Source organism: Pinus tabuliformis, chromosome 8, assembly GCF_031772625.1.
Source record: "Pinus tabuliformis cultivar Carrire ecotype Pingquan chromosome 8, CPIR1, whole genome shotgun sequence".
Taxonomy (NCBI): Eukaryota; Viridiplantae; Streptophyta; class Pinopsida; order Pinales; family Pinaceae; genus Pinus; species Pinus tabuliformis.
In genome coordinates, this window is record NC_142294.1 from 1,008,501,002 (window position 1) to 1,008,522,654 (window position 21,653).

The 21,653-nt window shown below is 38.9% G+C and overlaps 1 protein-coding gene across 2 annotated transcripts in view; it reads right to left on the reverse strand.

Moving 5' to 3' along the window:
• Positions 1–256: 256 nt before the first annotated feature.
• LOC149238790 (uncharacterized) overlaps positions 257–21,653 on the reverse strand; it is an 84,148-nt gene continuing 62,751 nt past the window's right edge. The window contains exons 2-3 of one of the 2 annotated variants that reach the window (XM_089373191.1): positions 843–907; positions 257–698 (exon numbers count right to left, since the gene is read on the reverse strand). In XM_089373191.1, the coding sequence (XP_089229317.1) occupies positions 592–698; positions 843–907 (172 nt within the window). In that variant the 3' untranslated portion in view covers positions 257–591. Of the gene's footprint in view, positions 702–842; positions 908–21,653 lie in introns of both variants that reach the window. The other variant, XM_089373190.1, reaches the window with a different exon arrangement.

Genomic DNA, 21,653 nt, shown 5'->3' on the forward strand with positions numbered 1-21,653 from the left:
GACAAGACCTCATTAGCAGAAACAGAAAAAGCACAACTCATCAGGTGATCTCGGACTTTCTCATTGTCTAGGGACTCACAATCCTAACACTTAGCAGAAACAGAAAAAACATGACTCCTCAAAATCATAATGAATTTACATGGAGACAGGCCATCTTTATAGAACTCAATATTGCTGTTAACGGAGAAAATTCTATGACATCATACTCTGGTTGTAAAAATACAAGCCATTTGTGAGAACCTAGAAAACCAATATCATCATCAAATAAACTAATAGCTATTGCTCCAAATATTCAGAAATTAATTCCTTACATATTATTTGGGATATCTGTTACACTAATTTTAAATATTTACAAAGTAGTTTATCCATTATGATACCTATAATACCAACATAAAAGATATTATCTACACCTTGCAAAATTTGCATATGCATGTACATGATACTGGCTCCCAGCTATTCTTTCTAGCAAATCTTGTTGCCATTGAATATTTACAGGAGACAGTTTATGGGAAACTATTTAGCTACTGGGCAACGAAGCTAGTCTTGTACAAATAAGATTGCAAAAGCTAAACGGCTGTGATTCTTGAACTCCTATATATTGTGATACAAAGATGCAGTAAATGTCACACCCATGGATGCTGCAAAAAGTGTCACTATACCAGCTGGATTACTTTCTCTCTTTACAAAGCATCTTTCCCCTGCTGAGATAAGTTAAAGTCGTCAACTGCTATTGAAGCATTAGATGTATTTCTAAGACAATGAATAATGAAACTGATAGTTCTTTAGCATTTTTATACATGCAAACAATGCTAGGCACAAAAATAATGATGATGAAGTCTCACCTGCCCAAACCATGACTCCTACAGAAGTTCCAAGGCCTAGAATATAAGCATCAATACCTGTCCGACTGTTGATGCACAATAGCAGTTATCTTATTTGTGAAGGTAATCAGAAGTCATGAGCCAACCAAAAGATAGTAGTTTAATCAATAAAAGTTTCATGGGGAAAAATTTCCTTACATACATCATGTTTGTTGGAAATGTATCTTTTAAAAACAATATGGGTTTACCTAGTAAATTCAAAGTTGTAACAACTATAATATAAAGAATATGCAGGAAGGTCATGACTCATAAAACAATACAGAAAATGAATAATGATCAAGATTCCTATTGACTTGTGCAGTTAAAGCCTTTAAAATAACAAAAGATCATTATAAATAAATTTTGTAGCTTCAAAACATAAGTTTCCAGAATTTGTGAGTTCATGGTGTATGAATATATGGATCCTGAAATTCCAAATGGAAACACATTTGGCATGCATAGAAACCACATATTATGAATCCTTGTACCATGTCTAACACTTTTCCTTGTGGAAAACTCTATACAATGTTTAACCATAGACATCAGCCAATTCGCCTTAATGTTTAGACAATCTTAATCATCTGCATCAGATAAGATAAACATATTGGCTGTTCATACCAAAGTATCCTGTTACGTTAATCTGAGAATATATCTGAAATATTGAGAAATCATTCAACACTGAAATGCAGAATTTCCCAGACAGATATCTGCATTGGATGTAACCCACTTCCAAAGCTACTTCAAAATCACATTCATATAATATATTTTGTCCCTCTTTTGTTTTCACATTATTGATGGATGGGTTGATAATTTTTTTGAGGGCATTCTGGTTACAAGAATGACCCAGTTGGTTGATACATATTACATACACTCCTGGATAAACTTAATCTTCACTCTTCAGTTAATCTAGTTTAACTGTTGCTTCATTTTATGTTTCGATATTCTTGGGATCGTATTAAATGATTGGATTTTATTATATGATATGAACTTTAATAATAAATGATGCAATGAAATACTATATTTTATGTGTTCACATGATGAAATTGATTATATTATATAAAACTACTGATGGTTTGTCAAGTACAACAGAAAGAGCCACAGGTGCATATGGACTCCAAATTGAGTCAAGATATGTAGACTGTTAACCTCATAATCCTGAAGTTTATTTAGTAATTTAGTTAACCACTTTTCCTAGAGTAATAAAGTTATTCTAGATGTATTATTTCTAGAATAATAAAGTTAATTTTATAACTCTTGTATTCCCTAAAAGATAGATAGGCCTTGTCACAGCCTTGTCATAGTGATTATTCTCGAGTTGTTGATCAAGGACACTATTCTCGAGTTGTTGATCAAGGACACTATCACATTGAGATGAAGCTAGAAAGGTTACATATGTGCTAATGCCTCTCACCCCATTGTGTAAGGTTAATAAAAATATCTGTCTGAGGACACTTTGCTAAATTTATCCTGGACCCAAGAAGGGGTCAGGTTGTTTATAAGTAACATGTGTATGTCATAAGACCCCTTTCAAAATAACTTTATTATCTTAAAATAATAATAGTTTCACTTTTTTTTTATAATAATAAATTGGTCCCTTTTTTTATATACCTAATTACTCCCTTGATAACTTTTAATGTCACCCCACTTAATATAAAAGTCACACTTAATATAAACTTTTATGATGTCACCACACTTAATAAATATGTCAAATGACACTTAATAAATATAAAGGTCAAATGACACGGTTCACAATACTTTTTAAGTGAAAAGTAATATTATCTTTCACGTAAGAGCTTTTGTATTCCTGTTTTTTCTTTAACTTTTAAAATACCATGGGCTATTACCATGGGTTGTTTTTAAAACCTCCACGTAAGAGCTTTTGTATCCTTGTTTTTTCTTTAACTTATTTTGTATTCCTGTTTTTTCTTTAACTTTTAAAATACCATGGGCTATTACCATGGGTTGTTTTTAAAACCTCCACGTAAGAGCTTTTGTATCCTTGTTTTTTCTTTAACTTATAAAATACCATGGGCTATTACCATGGGTTGTTTTTAAAACCACGGGCTTCTCCACGTAAAAAGTTTTAAATATACTTGGTATGAGATTTTGTATCCGTTTTGTTTTTTCTTTTACTTTTTTTTGTCTTCTTTTTTTTATTTTATTTACTTATATTTTTTTTGGTTAATTTTTTTTTATGGCCAAAGGCCTAGAAAAACAGAGAAAATGAGAACTCCCAAATTCTGAGCAAAATGCTTCAATTGTATAGCAACAAGGTTGACGAATTTCAATAGCCAAGAACCTGGATAGGAGAACGAGCTCTGTGCACCGGTTAAGCAACCCAGAGGACCGAACTACTCGAATTTCTACAGCCAAGGACCTGGATAGGAGAACGAGCTCTATGCACAGATTAAGCAACCTAGAGGACACCTAGAGGACCGAACTACTCTGATACCAAATGAATCGAACAAAGTTCCTTCTACAAATTAATTACTCCAAAAGACTTAGAATATCAAGATATCCATTTAGGATATAAATATTATATTAAATAAAATGAATAAGAATGAATAATTTACAAATGAGAACGAGAGGCTTGCTTATATACCAAGAAAGTGAAAGTGTCTCTTCACGAAGAGTCATGTCTCATTTAGACATGCCTCTTCAACATAATTACTAGTTTAACTAATCATTGTTTATGATTATTATTGTTTACAATCATTTTACATTATTTATATATATTTTATTCGTTACAAATATCCAATTAGATATTTTTGAAATTGTTAATTGTGCATGGAGGGGATGTGTCCGGTCTGAGTATTACACATTTAGTAATTAAAAAATTGGCATTTTTGCATGACATTGACAAGTGGCATGACCCTCAAAGGCTATATAAGAGAGAATTGTACTTGAGAGCTCATATCTTGATCCCTAATGCTGGATGGTTGTCTTAATGCTGACATTTTTCATGGTAAACTACTTGAAAGTTTGGTGTCAAGAATTGTGCCTTAATCATGGAGGTGTGGTACCTCATATGCTTTAGAGGAGGTAGACATTCCTTTTTGCTAGTATTATACTCTCTTCATGCAACCCATTCCAAATTCAGGGGTTCCCCGGAAAGAAAAGTAGTGTGGTTGACCAATAAGTTTCTTGCAGCTAGCAACTTTTTGAGCTTGAGGCAAGTTATCATGGTTATCATGGTGAAATTTCGAGTTCAATTACTAGAGGGAAGCAACCTTCATGTTAAAATAAGGCATACAAAAAAATTTTCATACTTATTTGGGCCTCCTAAATTTCTGTAGCTTTTCATTCATCTCCACTGTTAGATATTAATACCCAACTACTAATTTAATAAATATTCTGAAATGAAAGAACTGAAAATTGAACTTCCAAATACATCTATTAAATATGCTGAGTATTCTAACTGAACAATAGCAGCAGAAATAAACTCTGAAGACACGAACATTAACACATCACAGAAATTTACCCTGGAAACCTCAACTGGAGCAAACCTGCAATCTGCCAATGGTTTTATTAGCTTCAGCAAATTAGATTTCTTCAGAAAATGACTACAAGGGATGACCTCCCTTTTCGACAGAAAACTGCCTAAAATAGCTCTCCAACAAGTTACAAACTCCTCACTCAACCTCAGCCTGCCTGAAGCAGTGCTGTACGGATTCCTGGCTGAGTCATACAGCCATGTTGTATGGCCTGGTTACACTAGCTCTGCATGCTGGTGAGGTCGCGATGCTGGCTGAATATGAACCAGGCCATCTAGCCCTCCTTTCTCCATAGTTTTAAAAACCGGAACCGGGTTTCAAACCAGTTGCCTATCTAACTGTGATTCTAATCGGAACCGGATTGAACTGGATTCAATAAACCAGAATTGGAAAAAATACATAACTTAATCAATTTTAATGAAAAAAAAAATATTTTTAAGATTACAAACCATGATTCCAAACTATTAGAGACAAAATATGAAAAGTTTTCTCATCTATATACCATGTAAAGGTGCATATATCAAAATGGCACCGAGTGCAATACATATCAATGATATCATTGACAAAATACATAACCAATGAGGCTCTAAATGGCCTCCTATGTCCAAAAACAATGTTACAACTTGAGCTACTAGGCCACTAACCTACTACAAATCACTGATCAACATGATCACTCATCAAACTCATCACCGCTACTACACATGGGATCATCACCAGGAGCTACATAAACACCATCTAGCTCAGAGTTTGAGGACCCCTCAAACTCCTCTCCAGCCTCAATAGCAGTACTAGTAGTAGTATGAGCAATAACACTAGGCCTAGCAGAACTAAAAGCACGAGTTCGCCAAGTTGCACGGCTATTCCCTCACAAGTCACCATGTGCCATGCTTGGTCTTGTTGGTTCACTTCCTTCAGCTATTCGTTCAACTCCCAGTTTTGTATTGGGATCTACACCCCCAACTCCACTAAACAACTCCAAACTAGCTCCAAGATGACAAAGAACCTCCAAACTTCTTGTTTTTGCTCCAAAACTCAATGTTGGTACAAAACTATCCAAGCTCTCATATGCACGCAAACACTAAAAATCAAATGTGTGAGGCAAGTAGGAGCTTAGGCGTTTTTTTATAAGGTTAGGGGAGCATATTTAGAAGGGAAGCTACCATGGTTTGCTAAAAACCACCTGGGAATCCCATCAACATGTCCCACCATGTGGCTTCCTAACCAGCCAGTTTTTTACAAAAATCGGTCAGTCAGGTACCAAATCAGTCGAACCAGCCGATTTGGTACCTAGTCAATCTTAATCAACCAACCAATCAGATTTGTTAGGCCAGTTTGACCAATTTTCAGTTCGACCGGACCATTTTTTAAAACTAGGCCTTTCTCTTCCTCAATGTGTTGAATTGAACTCTCAATAGCTGAAAACCCTAGTTGCTCTAATGTTGAGCTAAAACCACCAAGTCATCTAGTGCATAATGAACCAAATATGCGCCCTTTTGCTCCTCTAAAGTTGATTTGGGCCCCTCATCTCCATGAATGGATGAGATTAGATCTCAATGGATGATTGAGATCACTTCAATTTTTGACAATAGGAAAATTAAAATTTTCCTACGTCAAAATAATGAGATAAAGCGTAAACTATGCCATTGCCCCACTTGTGGGTCACCCTACTAAATTTAGAGCACATCTAAATCTAGTCGAACCCTTCCTCCTCTAACTCCATTCAACACTTCCTCTTACAGAGGAAGGTGTTATGTACTACACCTAGTTTATCTCTGAAGTAGACAAATCTAACCCTTACTAATGCCTTGGCCATAATATATATTGTCTGCTCCTCTAGAAGCACGTACTAGACTCTGAATTTAACCCTCTGTAAACAATCACTAATATGGTGGTACCAGATCTCGATGTGGTTGGAGCGATCATGAAACACCGAATCCTCAGAGAGTTTAATGCAACTATGATTGTCATAGTGTATGATTGTGGACTCCAACTTCTAACTGGAGAAACCAACAAGTAGTTTCCACAATCAAATGGCTCCGCAAGCTGCCAAGCTGGCAGCCATATACTCAACCTCGACTGAGCTCGATGCCAATGATCTTTGCTTCTTGTTGAACCAAGAAACAGCTATTGACCCAACATTGAAGGTACAACTTGAAGTGCTCTCCCTGCCTGTTGTACCCCTTGCCCAGTCTACATATGTGATGCCCTAAAGCCTAACACCATCAACCTGCCTGTACAACAACCCATAATTTGTTGTGCCCCTGAGATACCTCAACACGTGCTTGGCAGCAACACAATGCACTTTGGTCAGCTCAACCATGAACTGTCTCAACTAGTTAACTGCGAAGCAAATGTCGAGTCGTGTTCACCAAATACATCAATGACCCAATAAGTTGCCTGTAAAGTGTGGCATCAACTCGCTTAGTTGTAGTAGCATCCACCTTCCTCTCGTTTGTGGCTATAGGTGTGGTCATGGCCCATGGGCCTACAATACAAAATGTGGAACCTTTTGAGAATCTTCAGCGTGTACTTGCCTTGTTCCACGAAAATCTCCCTATCACCCTACCATACCTATAGCCCAAGGAAATAGTGCATTAGCCCTAAGTCCTTCATCTCAAACTCCCTTGCAAGATCCTTCTTGCAATCCTGGATCACGCTATCTGCTCCTATCAATATCAAGTCATCCACGTACAACACTAGGATGGGCAGAAGACCTCCTACCATAATGTAGTATGGGTTGGGATCTGCCTCACTCTTAGTGAAGCCCAATCCTAGAAGGTAGTTGTCTATCTGAGCATGCCATGCCCTCAATCCCTGCTTGAGCCCATAAAGAGCTCTCTTCAGCATGCAAACATGTGTGTCTCTACTGAAGCTCTCAAACCCCTCAGGTTGCTCAACATATATCTCTTCCTCGACGACTTTATTAAGGAAGGCAGTCTTTACGTCCATTTGGTGGATCTTCCACCTCATTTGCGCTACAATTGCTAATATGGTCCTAATGGACAAGTATCGGGCCACCGGTGCAAACGTCTCATTATAGTCTATCCCCTCCACCTTAGAGAACCCTTTGGCCATGAAAATCTAGCCTTGCACTTCTCCACACCCCCATCAGTTGCATGCTTGATCTTATACACCCAATGTGAACCAACCACTGATTTGCCAACCAGTCTTGGCACTATCTCCCAGACATTGTTTATCATGATGGAGGAATTCTCCTCCACCACGGAATCTTGCCATACTCTTGTTGAGAGGTTTTCTCTTTGTAACAAGGACGCTCTGAGTCTATCAACTCAACCATCAGTGTTATGTACCCTATATATCTTTGTGTTTATTTACTTTGTCTGAATGTGGAGTTGGGGTCTCCAACTCTCTTTTGAGCCTCCCTAATCAACTAATCTGCCCACTTGGCTTGTCCTCTCCCTGCACTAGGAGTCACTAGCTCAGTGGGCCACACTTGCTCTACTCCTCTTGTTCATGCACTTTATCCGCATTTGTGTGTTGCTTGGCCTACCCAATAACTGGTTGTGATTGTTGAGAAATCAATGCATGTAGATATTAGGGTTTGATTCCTCTTTTCTTGATAATTACTTGCGATGTGTGTTGGCTTCTTTTACTTCTTTATCATGTTGTCTTTCATCAAGCAAATTACTAAATCAAAAGTGCACAAAGATCACCAGAACAAGAAACATAAGACGTAGGCACTCAGCCAGGGCAAAACCCCTATGACGGGGAAAACACAGTCAAGTTCTTCCTCTAGTAGATTCAAATCAAGATGAGACAATCCAAGACCCTTTTGACCTAGATAAATATCTCCTCCAATCACCAAGCCAGCCCTTCCTTCAAGTAGACAAACTCTACCAAAATCACCAAGTGTCAACGCCTCAAATATTGCTTCAATCCCCCAACAACAGAATTTCGGACCTGCAATTACTGCAAATGCCCATAAACCCTAAAAATCTCACACGTGAGAGAGAGAGAGAGATGCTCCAAACTTCAATTTTGCTTTCTCCTTGGATTAGGTCTTCTTATCTTTGAATTCACTCTTCTTCTTGTCTCTTTCTCTTGCAGATCGAACTTTGTGTGAATGCTCCTCCAAATGAGTCGAACTATCTCTATTTATATTGCTTCCACAGGGTCGAATTCCCTTCAACTGGGGCGACTTCTCCAGAACAAGACCGACTTGGTTAGGAGGGGTAAAATGACTATTTTTTACTCAAAATAAATTTCTTTACATGATACAAAAGCCCAAGAAGGATCTAATAAATGTGACAGTGACTCTTATGACTCAAGACAAAACCTAGAAGCTTTTAGTGGAGGCTATTACCTCGAAAATAAATAAAAGAGCATGAAACCCATGCTTCAAAAATAATTTTTCTTTTACAATAAAATTAATTTTTCTTTCTTTTGACAAATACATTACATCATGACTTAAATACAATTATGAAGACCAACACTAGTTACATTCTTCAACACTCCCTCTTAACCAGGGAGGTACTCATAATAATACACACATAGGTACAAGGATGTACTCAAAAAGATATGTTCTAGGAAGAGTCATAGCATACGCAATGCTAAAGATTAGATACTTGACCAAGGTATCTAACCGATTGGGACTAAGGTGTTATCCAAGCTTCAAATCTAACACCAACCCACAGGGATTTGGGTATCGTATCCAAGGTCGGAGCTCCACAAGACCAACAATACCCTCCCTCTTCAAGATCTGGACATCATAACAAGCCATTCAGATGTCCTCCCAAGCATCATACAAGCACGCAGCCCAAGATGCTTCATCTCTCCCTATCTACTAAATCAGAGACATTTATCAATGTGCCAACTTCTCAAGAAGAGATCAACACATCCACCAATCTGAGCATGCTCCTAAAACTAACTTCTTGTTGGTAAGAGATTTTGTCAACACATCAACTACTTGTTCATCTGTTGGCACATATTATAGCTTCACAACCCCACCCATTATTCAAACTTCTACAATATATGTTCTTGTATGCTAGCAAAAATTCAGAGGTCTTCAATTATTCTGATGCTTCTTAGGTCATCACAATTTCCAAACATATTTTCACGAAAGCATTCTTCTTCAATTTCTCTAGCAACACCAAACACAACCTTAGCACTTCTTCAAAAACATCCAAGTCTCGTTTTGCAACTTCATTAATCACGAATAACCATCTGTAGTGCTTTAGCCTGTTTCCGATTTTCATTCTTTCTTCATAGTCTTCATTATAGTTGTCCCAACATGTCCTCCCTCTCAACTGGGGAGATACACACCTTCTTTATCAAAGTTTCTTCTTGCACAGAGATAAATCTATTAATAACTCAGCCATACAAGCTCTATCATATCATCAAAGAACTTCAATTTTCCAGAACATCATTCCTTCTATCCTCACTTCGCAACAATGTCATCAACAATGTATACTTCAAGATTCTCACGGCACCCTCTTTCCATCATGCTCAATCATCATTATCAAGTTATCAACAAGTGTGAGGTAGGTAAGCATTTTCAACACCTTAAAGACTGTATTTGCAAATCTTCAACAACAAGTTCAACCAAGCACAAATATAGATCATGAAGATATAATGGAAGCATAATAAATCAAGATATCGAACATAAACCTAGTTAGGTTTTCAATCAACAACGGTTACACTTTTCAAGCTAGACTTTCACAGCAATCTATGTTAGGGTTTTGTCACAAACCCTAGATTCTTTTACCAAAAATTAAACTTTAGATATTAGTTATTAAATTCAATCTCAGCGAAAACATTTCACATCTAGGGTTTCATTATCATGCCCTAGAACCTCATATAAAATGTCTACTAGGGTTTTTGTCGTAAACTTTAGATACAAACATCAAAACTTCAAGGTTAGATATTCAGCAATTTTGGCTAGGGTTTCAATCATACGAAAGTACATACACCTAGGATTTCATCCTTAGGAATTTACATTGACTATTGCAAGGGTTTTGTCATAAACCCTAATTCACCGAACCCTAAAAATCTAGGGTTTCATCATATAACTTAGATATTAACAACAAACCCTAAAAAGTTAGGGTTTTATGTCAACAAACAATAAACATCAAGAGATTAGGATTTCATTATATGTTCTAGACTTTATCAACAAACCCTAAGTAAGCTAGGGTTTCATCAAAACATCACCAAACCCTAAACATCAAAAGGCTAGGGTTTTCATAGTGAACCCTAAAGATTGGGGTTTTAATAAAAGTGAACAAAAAATAGATAGAATTGTTCAAAAATAGATAGAATGATTTCTCTTATACTTGATAACTGCTATTGATGTCTTTTTACATTTTCTTACTTATTAGTCTTCTCTTATTATTATGTTGTTCTTATCATCAAATAGCTACCAAAACAAAAGATCAATAGTACACCAGAACACAAGATATAGGCTACAAGCCAGGGCCAAAGCCTCTCCACTTGAGAGGAAAACCCACAAATCTCTTCTCTTCTTATAGATTCTTCAATTGATGAATTCCAAGACCTTTAGACCAAGATGAATACGCTTCCAAAACCAAGTCTAACCTTCTTGATGATGTGCTTCCTTTGTCCAAGTCAAACCCAGTCAAATATTTTCCAGCAGTACAACTTCGACCCCCAGCTACAGAATTTTGGCCTCTACTGTAGGTCTTAAATTTTCAACCCCTCCAGCAACTACTGCCTTCACACGTGTGAGTTGATTTAGAGCTTCTAGGGCTTCTTTTGACCTTAGCTTGAGATTCTCCTTCCTCTAGGGCTTGAGGATGACCTAATGAGCCTTCCTTCGAACTTCTTCAAATTCGATCTTGCAACAGCAAGACCCTAGCCTCCTTTCCTTCACATGTGTGAAAAGAGAGAAATACCCAAACACTTGTCTTCATCTTCCTTCCTTCTTCGCTAGTCTTCTTCTTCACCTTCTTCGCTTGAGAGATGAGAGGATGAATGATGATGTTAGGAGGGTCAAGTTCCCTCCTATATATAAGCCTCCAAGGTGGATGAAATACAATAGATTAGGTCGACTTCTTAGTTGCCAGGTTGACTTGGTCTTAAAGAGTTTCTTGACACATTAAAATACATAAACTATTCCTTGTACAAGTTACAATGTGCCCAATGGGGTCTTCCTCATATGACAACGACTCTTTTGACTTCTTGACCCTAGGACAATCCATAGAAGCACTCAATGGGTGCTTGACCTCTAAAATAAGACTTTTGAGCATGAAACCCATGCTTCCAAAAATAACAATAATAATAATAATATGCATGTATATATATGTATTGTAACATTGAAAGGAATATAATGAAAAATCAATCTAGTAGTCCCGTTTTTGGGATCCAGGGGAAAATCTCTGTGTATATCCATTTTATGTTTTATGTTGTCACCATTGTTTATTTTATGTTTTTAGAATTTGTATGTAGGTCAATTCTATACAGGGTTAAAGCCTACATATTTCACCAACCTGAAGGAGAAAGAAACAAAGTTCTACATAGAATTTGGGGACAATGGCAACTACAAGGCAACTAGAGTTTCCACTGTCAAGTTACAGAGGCAGTTTGTTAAACCTTTGATAGTGGAAGATGTGTTGTATGTTCCAAGAATGACAAAAAATATGATTTCTATAGCAACCTTGAAAGATAAGGGTTATATTGTGACCTTTAAGGATGGTAAGGTATACATTCGGCCCAAAGATTCTAGGACAACCAAGGTGGTAGGAGTTGGAAAAGGTAACCTATTCATACTTTAGTTCGAGTCTGCACAAGCATTGGTAAGTTCCAGCCAGGAGTTGGGCGAGTTGCTACACAGGAAGATGGCTCATTTGCGCCATGGAGCACTCAATGTGCTCAAGGAGATTGTGACAGGACTGCAATAGTTCAAGGTCAAGCAACATGATGTGTGTAAGGGTTACGCATTGGGCAAGTATGCCAAGACCACCTTTCCGAGAAGTGATACTAGGGCCAAGGATATTTTGGACCTAATTCACTCAAATGTGTGTGGACCCATGTCAACGGTGTCCTTAAGCGGATCCCACTATTATATGACCTTCATAGATGACTTCTCGGGGAAAACCTTGATATACTTCATGAAGAAGAAGGACGAGATATTCTATCAGTCTAAATATTTTAAAGCCCTTGTAGAAAACCAAACCGAGAGAAAGATGATAACACTCAGATCTGACAATGGAGGCAAGTAAACCTCAAATGCCTTCATGGACTTCTATGTGCATGAGGGTATCAGAAAAGAGATGACAGTTACATACAATCCTTGATAGAATGGGGTTGCAAAGTAAAAGAATATGGCTATTATTGGAGCAACCAAGGCTATGCTACATGACTAGGAGTTGCCTATGTTTTCATGGGCATAGGCTTGCAACATTGTTGTTCATTTGCAAAACTAAAGTCCATATAAAGCGTTGGGCAAGTTGACACCTGAAGATGCTTTCACAAGAAAGAAACTAGATTTGTCACACATTTGCATCTTTGGTTGTTTAATACACAACCATATTCCTTCATAAAAGAGGACCAAGTTATAACCTACTGTGGAGAAGAGAATTCTTGTGGAGTACGGTGAGACCTCAAAAGCCTATAGGATTTACATTCTGGCACTTAGGAAATAGTGTTACGCAGGGATGTGAATTTTGAGCAATAGAGGGCTCTCAAGATGTTTTTCAGCACAGATTTACTCTACAATGGAGGTTCAAGAGCATGAGACATTGAAGACATAAATAGTACAAACAACTCGAGGTACCATGACACAGTCGTGAGTAGAATGAGCAAGTCGTGCAGGAGAAGAACGAGGAGCAGAGGGTTCCTCTCTCTCAGGCTCAAACTTCCAACATAGGGAGGAAGAAGGCCAAGTGGGCAGAGCCAATGCTGAGAGATGCTCAGGAGTACTTGGGTACTCCTAAATATTCAACAAACTGAGCAGGGCACCACAGGATATTCAGGCTATATGGCATTGATGAGTGAGCTCATTAAGGTCGGGCCTTCTAACTTCTAGGAAGCATCCGAGCATCAAGTGTGGATGGATGCTATGGCAGAAGAGTACTCTTCCATCATGAAGAACAATGTCTAGGATGTTGTGCCACAACTAGAGGGAAAATCTATGGTTGACTCTAGATGGGTCTACACGATTAAGCACACTGCAGATGGTATTATGGAAATGTTCAAGGCCCAATTTGTGGCTAAGAGGTTTTCACAAAAGAAGGGATTGACTATGATGAGACCTTCGCCCCGGTGGCTAGATACTCATCCATTAGGGCAATGATTTCTATTGTAGCACAGTTGGGTTGGAGGATTCACCAAAAGGATGTAAAGGCAACCTTCCTCAATGGTGTGGTTTGAAGTGCATGGCAGGGATTCCCATGTATGCAGATTGAAGAGAGCATATGGACTCAAGCAGGTTCCCGAGGCATAGTATGCCAAGATTGACAGCTACTTGTAGGGCATGGGCTTCACCAAGAGTGAGGCAGACCCAAACCTATATTACATTCAGGTCAAGGGTAAGCCTCTCATTTTGGTGTTCTATGTGGATGACTTATTTCTCACAGGTTGCGAGAAGCTCATAGCAGAATGCAAGAGGGAACTAGCAACAGAGTTCAACATGAAGGATTTGGGGTTGATGCAATATTTTTTGGATTTGAGATATCGCGGAGAGATGGAGAGATCTTCCCTAGAAAAGGAATTCCACAATTGACACTTGGAATTCCACTTACAAATTAATTACAAAAGAATATTACAATACACTTGTACCCATATAAAAGCCAAAATTGGGTAGAGCCAACTAGACGGCCTAATAAGACAAAGTCAAGCTTGAGTTTGGGGAAACTCCAACTTAGCGACTCTGACTCGTAGATTCTTAGTCACATGTTGGTGCCAAGCTTTGTACTGTGCGATGGCTTCCCCAAACTGTGCGATGGGATCAGGGTAATAGCGGACTCTAGCCTCCATGGCATCTGGGTACACTGATTTGGAACTAGTCTAAATTTTCTTCTTTAGCAGGAGCATCATAATATTGATTTGGACAGGGCCACCAATGTACTTCTGCATGTTCTTGTTTACTTCAAGATCTTCCTTGGTAGTGATCTGTCTAAACCAGTCCAAGTATTCTTCAACCTCCTGCCTGACTTGATTCCTGTGTTTGGCTTCAGTGAGTGAGCCAACTGATGGGATCTTGTGCAATTTCACCAAGAAATCCACATTGTTGTACAATCGTGCATATGAGGCTTGAATATTGGCAATGAACGAGGCAAGTTGTTTGTTTCTCTGAATGATCATCCACACTTGCGCTTTCTCCAACTCTGCTTATTGCCTTGTTTTCTTCGCCAATTCGGGCGGTGCCCCTTTGTATTGCATTGACCATTCATGCATGGCAGTGATGGTTGTATGGACAGCCTTAAGAGTTTTGGCATTATCCTTACACTTTTGTTGGATGGCGTGCAAGTGGACAACTGCCTTATGCATAACGACAACTTCTTCATACAAGCTCCGCATAGATTCTCCCAATGTCGATACTTCACCAAGTATGGTTGCCTTAAGTTCTTCCACATAAGCTTGCATTGGAGCTGCGTTCTAAACCTATGCTCGGAGTTGTTCAACTTCTTGCCTTGCACCCTGCAAGTTCCTTGCCAACTGTTTGTTCTCGACCACCAGATAATTTGTGTTTGACTTTGGAACACCTACACAAACCAAGTTGGTTGCAGCACCTGGATTTCTTTTGGTGTTTGTCACAATCACCCTTTCTCTAATGAATGCAGGAGATGCGAGGTCATCCGGAAAATGTTTCTTCCTCGCTTGTACAATCTTTTTTTTGAAGCTTGTCATAAGTCAAATTGTACGTGTCCATGACCAGACCATCATCAAGAGGAACAATTTCCTCTTCCTCGCTTGGACTTTTCTCTACTGGAGGATGGGGAGACTGAATGGTGACCTGTTGTGTACTTGGCATCAAATCAACATCTTGGTTCTACGGCTCCAGTTCCACCTCCATGTCTTGGATCTCGATCAACTCCTCAATCTCTTGAGCGAGCTCCTTGTCCTACATCTGTTTTCTCTCCTCCTCTAGCTGTTAGTTTTGTTCTTGTTCTTCGACTTGTCCTTGTGCAGCTTCTTCCTCTTCTACTCTTCGTATTTCTTCTTCTTCCTGCTTCTGTCTTTCTTCCTCCAATCTCTTCTACTCTTGTTCTTCCCTTTACTTTTGTTCTGCTTCATGCATCCTCTGTTTCCTCTTCTTCTCTATTGTTATGGCTGCTTTAAGTATGAATGCATATGCTTTCATCTTGCGGCTTCACTCTCCCCCTAGACTGTGCACAACTTTCCTCTTACACTTCCCGTGCACTAGGTTGCGCCTTACCACTGGTGCTGTCTCTAGAGTGACTTCTTTCTGCAGAGTAACCTGTGATGTTCCAACGACGCTGACTAGTTCGCGGGACTTGGAGGCATTATAACAATTCTTTAATGCTTCCTCCTCAAGTTTGTGAAAGGTCCCACTTAGCCACTGATAATGAATCCTCACACAATGGTCTTTGCAAACATTCCTTGGATCATATGGGTTGAAGTCCAAACAACCAAATGCGAATTTCTCTATTGCCTTGCCTTCAGTGTCTGCAACTTTGAAATTCTTGATTTCGTACAATCTGATCTACATAGCAAGAGCGGGCCAAGGTGCTTTCGTACAATCTGTTCTACAACCCTGTGGAGAGATGGTACGCAACTTCTTGCCCGACTAATTTATCAGTGGCATAACTTGGTAAGAGATGCGGAGACTTTTATCTGTCGAACACTCTGAGGAAAGTGCCATCTAGCGATGCAAACCAATCTGCTATCTCCAACTCTACTTCCATTGCCGCACATGACATGAAAGGTGGCTCTTCCTCAAAGATCAACTTGTACAATGGGATGAAGAAGTGATCAATCAGCTTTTCCATTACTCCTCTATGGTTGCACTCCAAAAGCAGCTTGCAGTAAATATGCACGGCAGACTCTCTTGGTGTCCAAGTCCAATTCATGCCAGGGAATGCATTGTGAGCGCAAATTACATCCAGTAGATAGGAAGACATGTAAAATCTAGCTTGCTTGCCCTTGGGAGGACTAAGGGCATTAGCTACATGGATCCTCAGCTGTTGAGCCAACAAGTATGACCAATTGAATGGTCTTCCTTCGTTCACAACCTGGTTCAATAAGAATGCCCACCCTTTAGGGAAGGTCTCAGTGCTCTGCTGACCATAGATTTTGCAACATAGAATTATCAAGAGCTGATAGGCCCTCCTGAGAGATTTTGTCTTGTAGGTGTTGGTGGGTGTCTAATGGAACTTTGTTGGCTCTTTCACCAGCTTTTGACAATGTCCTTTGTGCTCAAGTAGTTGGTGGCAGCATAGAAGTAAGAATCCATGAGCGATTTTGGCTCCAGCAAATGATACATGAGATGATAATCTGGTGCCAGAAAAGAAGCAAGCCTTTGTCCACTGCATTGTTCAGAGTCATAGTCTTGGAATCTATGTGAGAAATTATCCAGCTGAAACATCTGTACATGGGAAAGTCGATACCTACGTGCAACCTTGTGTAACCCTGACTTTTGGACATTGATATACACCTGTTGGTCCTCAAGATCCGCTTTGAAGCTTCTTGCTGAGAAAGCTTCATTTACTTTGTGCCATGTGATGTCTGATTCTTTTTCTATGAACAGTTGAGTATCTGCGAAAACTGGTAAGTTCATTGGAGTACTCTCAACTGCCTCCCTAGTGCTGCTTTCAGTGGTGTCCTTTGAAGCAGATCTATTTGGTGCCATGATGACAGTGACTAATGAAGAGAAGTGCTCAACAATTGCAATACCTGTAGGAGGAAAATGCACTCATGGAAAAGATAAATTAGCTTTAGCAAATTGACTCACAAAGCAAGATCACAGCAGCAATCACTAAACTAACAAGGAAAATTGCGCAATTCTTGAGGTGAAGGAGGGAGATTGGTTGCCTAAACTGTGCATTGTGCAGTCTTAGCAGCCAATGGAGCAACTTGAGGCTAGAGATTGTGCAATGCGCAGTCTCAGCCTGGGCAAACTGAGGTGGAAATTGCGCATTACGCAGTCTCAATTGCCAAGGGGCAGGCTTGAGCCCTGGAACTACACATTGTGGAGTTGGGCTAGCCACGTAATGAGCATTGCGTAGTTTCAGAGGTCAAACAACAACTTGAGCCTTTGACTTGCGCAATGCTCAGCTAGACAAGGCAACTATTGGCCAAGGGAAGGGTAGATATGTCTAGAAAGAGTGGGAAACAGGCAAATCTGAGTGATGGTGCAAGTTTGAGTGCAGATCTAACTAAGGATAGATGGATCAGTGCAAATCAAGTACAGAAGATCAACCTACAAAATGAAAAACAAACATGCATGGAGAGTCGCCGAAATGGCGACCACTAATGGGCAAAAACAAGAAAACTAATGCAACACTTGTAAAAGGCAAACAATGGACCGAACCAACACTTGTACAAGCTAATATAGGTTAAAACACCAACAACAATGAAAAGAAACAAGTAAAACAACACTCACAGAAGCGAAACGGCGAAGGCAACAGAAAAAAGCAACAAAAGCAAAACTCACCTGGAAAAGTACCACAAACTCCACCGAAAGCTCCTTGATCTCCTTGGGAAGGCTAGAGCTCCAAGATCAAATGTACAAATAAGCTCTAGGGGCGTCCATTATATAGATTTAGATTGATTAGAGTTTATGACGTGCATGCCTAAAAACAAGGAAAAAATAACACTTGGCAGACTTCCAAAAATAGCAAATTGTGTCATCCTTCGGGAAACTAATTATGACTCACTATTTTCTAGGAATGCTTTTTGCTTTTTCAGGAAAACCAACCATTGACACTACCAAGGAAGATTGTGTAGTTCACAAGGACTGGTCAACTTCTTGGCTCAGTGCATTGTGCATTTTTTAAGTTGAAGAGATGCTTTGCGCAGTTTCTAGGCTCAAGGTTATGCTGCCATCTAAGATTGCACAGTTTCTGAGCTCAAGGCAGACATTCCTATCTAGATTGTGCAATTCCAATCATCAAGGTTGGCCTGCCTTCTAGGATTGCACAGTGTCTAGAGGCAAGCCCAACAATGTTGCAAAGGTCAAGTCAAGAGTTGGCTTGTGTCTGAAAGATATCAAACCAGGATCAATGCATCACAAGCAAAGCAAGACAAGTCTTGATCACAACACGAATACTTGATGACAGTGAAAGATAAAGCTCCTGTGGACAGAAGGGAGGCTCCAAAATCAAAGCATGGGAAACATTTTGGAGGGTGGTTGTAGTAGCTACAACGTATCTATAAACCAAGCACCCTCACGAATGGTGCTCCCAGAAAAATGAGAGATAAGAGAAAACTCTTTGTCGAATTTCCTTGTGAAATCATCCTCGTCGATTGTAGCTAGAGCAAGCATCTCTATTAGAAAATCAGAAAGATTTTCTTTATGTTGATAATTACCTGTGATATTCTTATGTTTTCTTATGTTCCCCTTGTAACTTTAGTTCATCAAGCAATTACCAAAATAATAGTACAAAGATCACAGACACCAGATGTAGGCGGAAAGCCAAGGAAAAACCCCTATCTAAGAGAAAACCCAATCAACAACTCTTCCTTAATAATTTCACAAGATGATCCAAGACTTCTTCACTTAGAGACAGAGTTCCTCCACACCAAGTCATCCCTTTCTTCCTTCTATAGATGATAACCTTTTCAACAACAACTTCAACCTAGCAGCAACAACTCACAACAACAACAGAACTTCGACCTAGCAATAGCCCAGCAAAATCTTTGACCCAGCAATTAGCCCAGCAAAATATTCGACCTAGCAGTTAGCCCAACAAAACTTCGACCCAGTAGAATATTTGACCTTCCAGAAGTAACCCAACAAATCCACATGTGTGAGAGAGATGTTACAAAAATTAGACTTTCCAGCAATTCTTCTCCTTCTTCTGCAACTTCACACTTTTCCTGCTCTTTCTCTTGGACATCGAACTTGTGAGTGAGTGTCCCCCAATTGAATCGAACTGTTCCAATATATAAGCTTCTGGTGAGGTCGAATTACCTTGTTTGAGGCCGACTCGATCACCTTGAGGCTAACTTGGTGTGAAGGTGGCAAATAACTTGACTCAATAATAATTATTTTTATAGGATTCAAAAGCCCAAGAAGGGTCTCTTTAAATGGGCAATGACTCTAATGACTCAGTATATATCCTAGAAGTCCACAATGGGGACTTTGACCTATAAAATGATGACCCAAGCATGAAACCCATGCTTTAATAAGTCATTGTAATAATAATAATACATTATTTTTCATTATTTCACTCAAATATAAATATGAACACCGAACCTAGTTACATTCTTCAACACTCCCTCTTAACTAGGTAGGTATCCATAATTTGCACATGTATATACAAGTACAAGGAAGATCTCAAAACACATGGACCATGAAGAGTTTAGGCACTTATGGTGCCACAGACAAGATTCTCGACCAAGGAAATCTATCCAAGTGGGACTAAGATGGACTAAAGCTTTCAGCCTCTCTAGGTACAATTAGGCTTACTTGCTAACCATCAACCCAAGGAAATAGGTGTGTAATGCTATGTCAGAGCTCTATCACCAACGCCACCCTCCCTACTACTTCGGGAACTAGACATCAACACATATGTCGGCCAAATGTCCTCCCAGGAATTTTACACACACAATGCCTCAACACATCAAATCTCTCTCCTGATCAAACGGATCAGTGACAACGAGCATGCTTCCAAAACTTCGAGAGATTTACCTGAACAACCCCAATCAGCAACAAACTTTCAAATACATAAGTAAACACAAACCTTCGGGGTCTTCAAACATCTTGATGCTACCTCACAATCCATCACAATTGGACATCGAGGCTTCCCAAACAAATCTTGACAAAGGTTTCCTCAATCATTCAGCGTCCTTTCCTCCTTCATATGCAGCAACCAAATCCATCTTTCCGTCTTTCAGCAGCACCTCAATATGCATTCTCCAATTTCTTCAAGGTATCCATCATGACTATAATATGCCCTCCCTCTCAACTGGGGAGATGTCCTTCTTTCTTTTATTTAGGGTCCCTCTTAACATAGGGAGATCAACTTTTTCTACAATATCAAAATCTTTCATGGCTTCCATCCTTCTTGATCATCATCATTCATATAACTTCCTTCATCATGCTTATCAAATCAACTTTACTTACGAATATCTTCAGCATCTTGAAGATTATGTACCTACACAACTTAGACAGTGAGTACAACCAAATACATATATAGAAGCATGATGTTAACTATATCAGAATCATATAATAATGGAAGCATTAGCCTTTAGACATCAAATACCTTAACTTAGTTAGGTTTATAATCAACGAAGGCACATACTCTTATACTTCAACTACTTGCTAGGGTTTTGTCGTAAACCCTAGATTTCATCATCAAGACTTCGAGCAACTCAATCAAGACAACAATCTTTATTATATCTAGGGTCTCAATATTTCTTCCTCAGATATGACATACTCTACCATAATATATTGCAAACCCTAGAAGCAATTCAAACAAGTATAGTTCTACAATGCATCCAACAAATTTAGAGTTCATATGTGAGGCTTCTACTAAGATTTAATGCAAACCCTAGATTTCATTTTCGAGACATTTAGATGTCAACAATCAAAATCAATCACAACACAATCTAAGGTTTCAACTAAATGACCAACTTCTACTAGGGTTTGTAGTGAACCCTAGATTTTATTATCATAATGGAAGCACTATCACCATATCCTAAAATATTCAAACTTCTACTAGGACTTAGTTACAAACCCTAGAACTTATCAACAAGCAGGTTGGCACATATATCTAGAATTTCATAATCATGCACAAGCATATCACAACAATATCCATTAGGTAAAACCCAAGACACAAATATTAATACATTTAAAGTCAGGCATATAACAATCTTTGATTGGACTAGGGTTTTGATCAAACGGACAAACATATACCTAGGGTTTTATTCTCAATACATAAGAGTTTTACTTATAGACCCTAATTTACCAAAACCTCAAGGTCTAGGAGCACATTACCGTGCAACCCTAAAGGACTAGGGTTTCCATACCAATACTAAGACTCCAAACATGACATTACCATCAAAACCCAAACATCAAACGAATAGCATTTTCTAGATTTCATCAGTAACCCTAAGTAAACTAGAGTTTTTCACATTAGCATTGACATACCCTTAGGTTAGGGTTTTACAAACAACAACCTATTAGGGTTCCACAAAC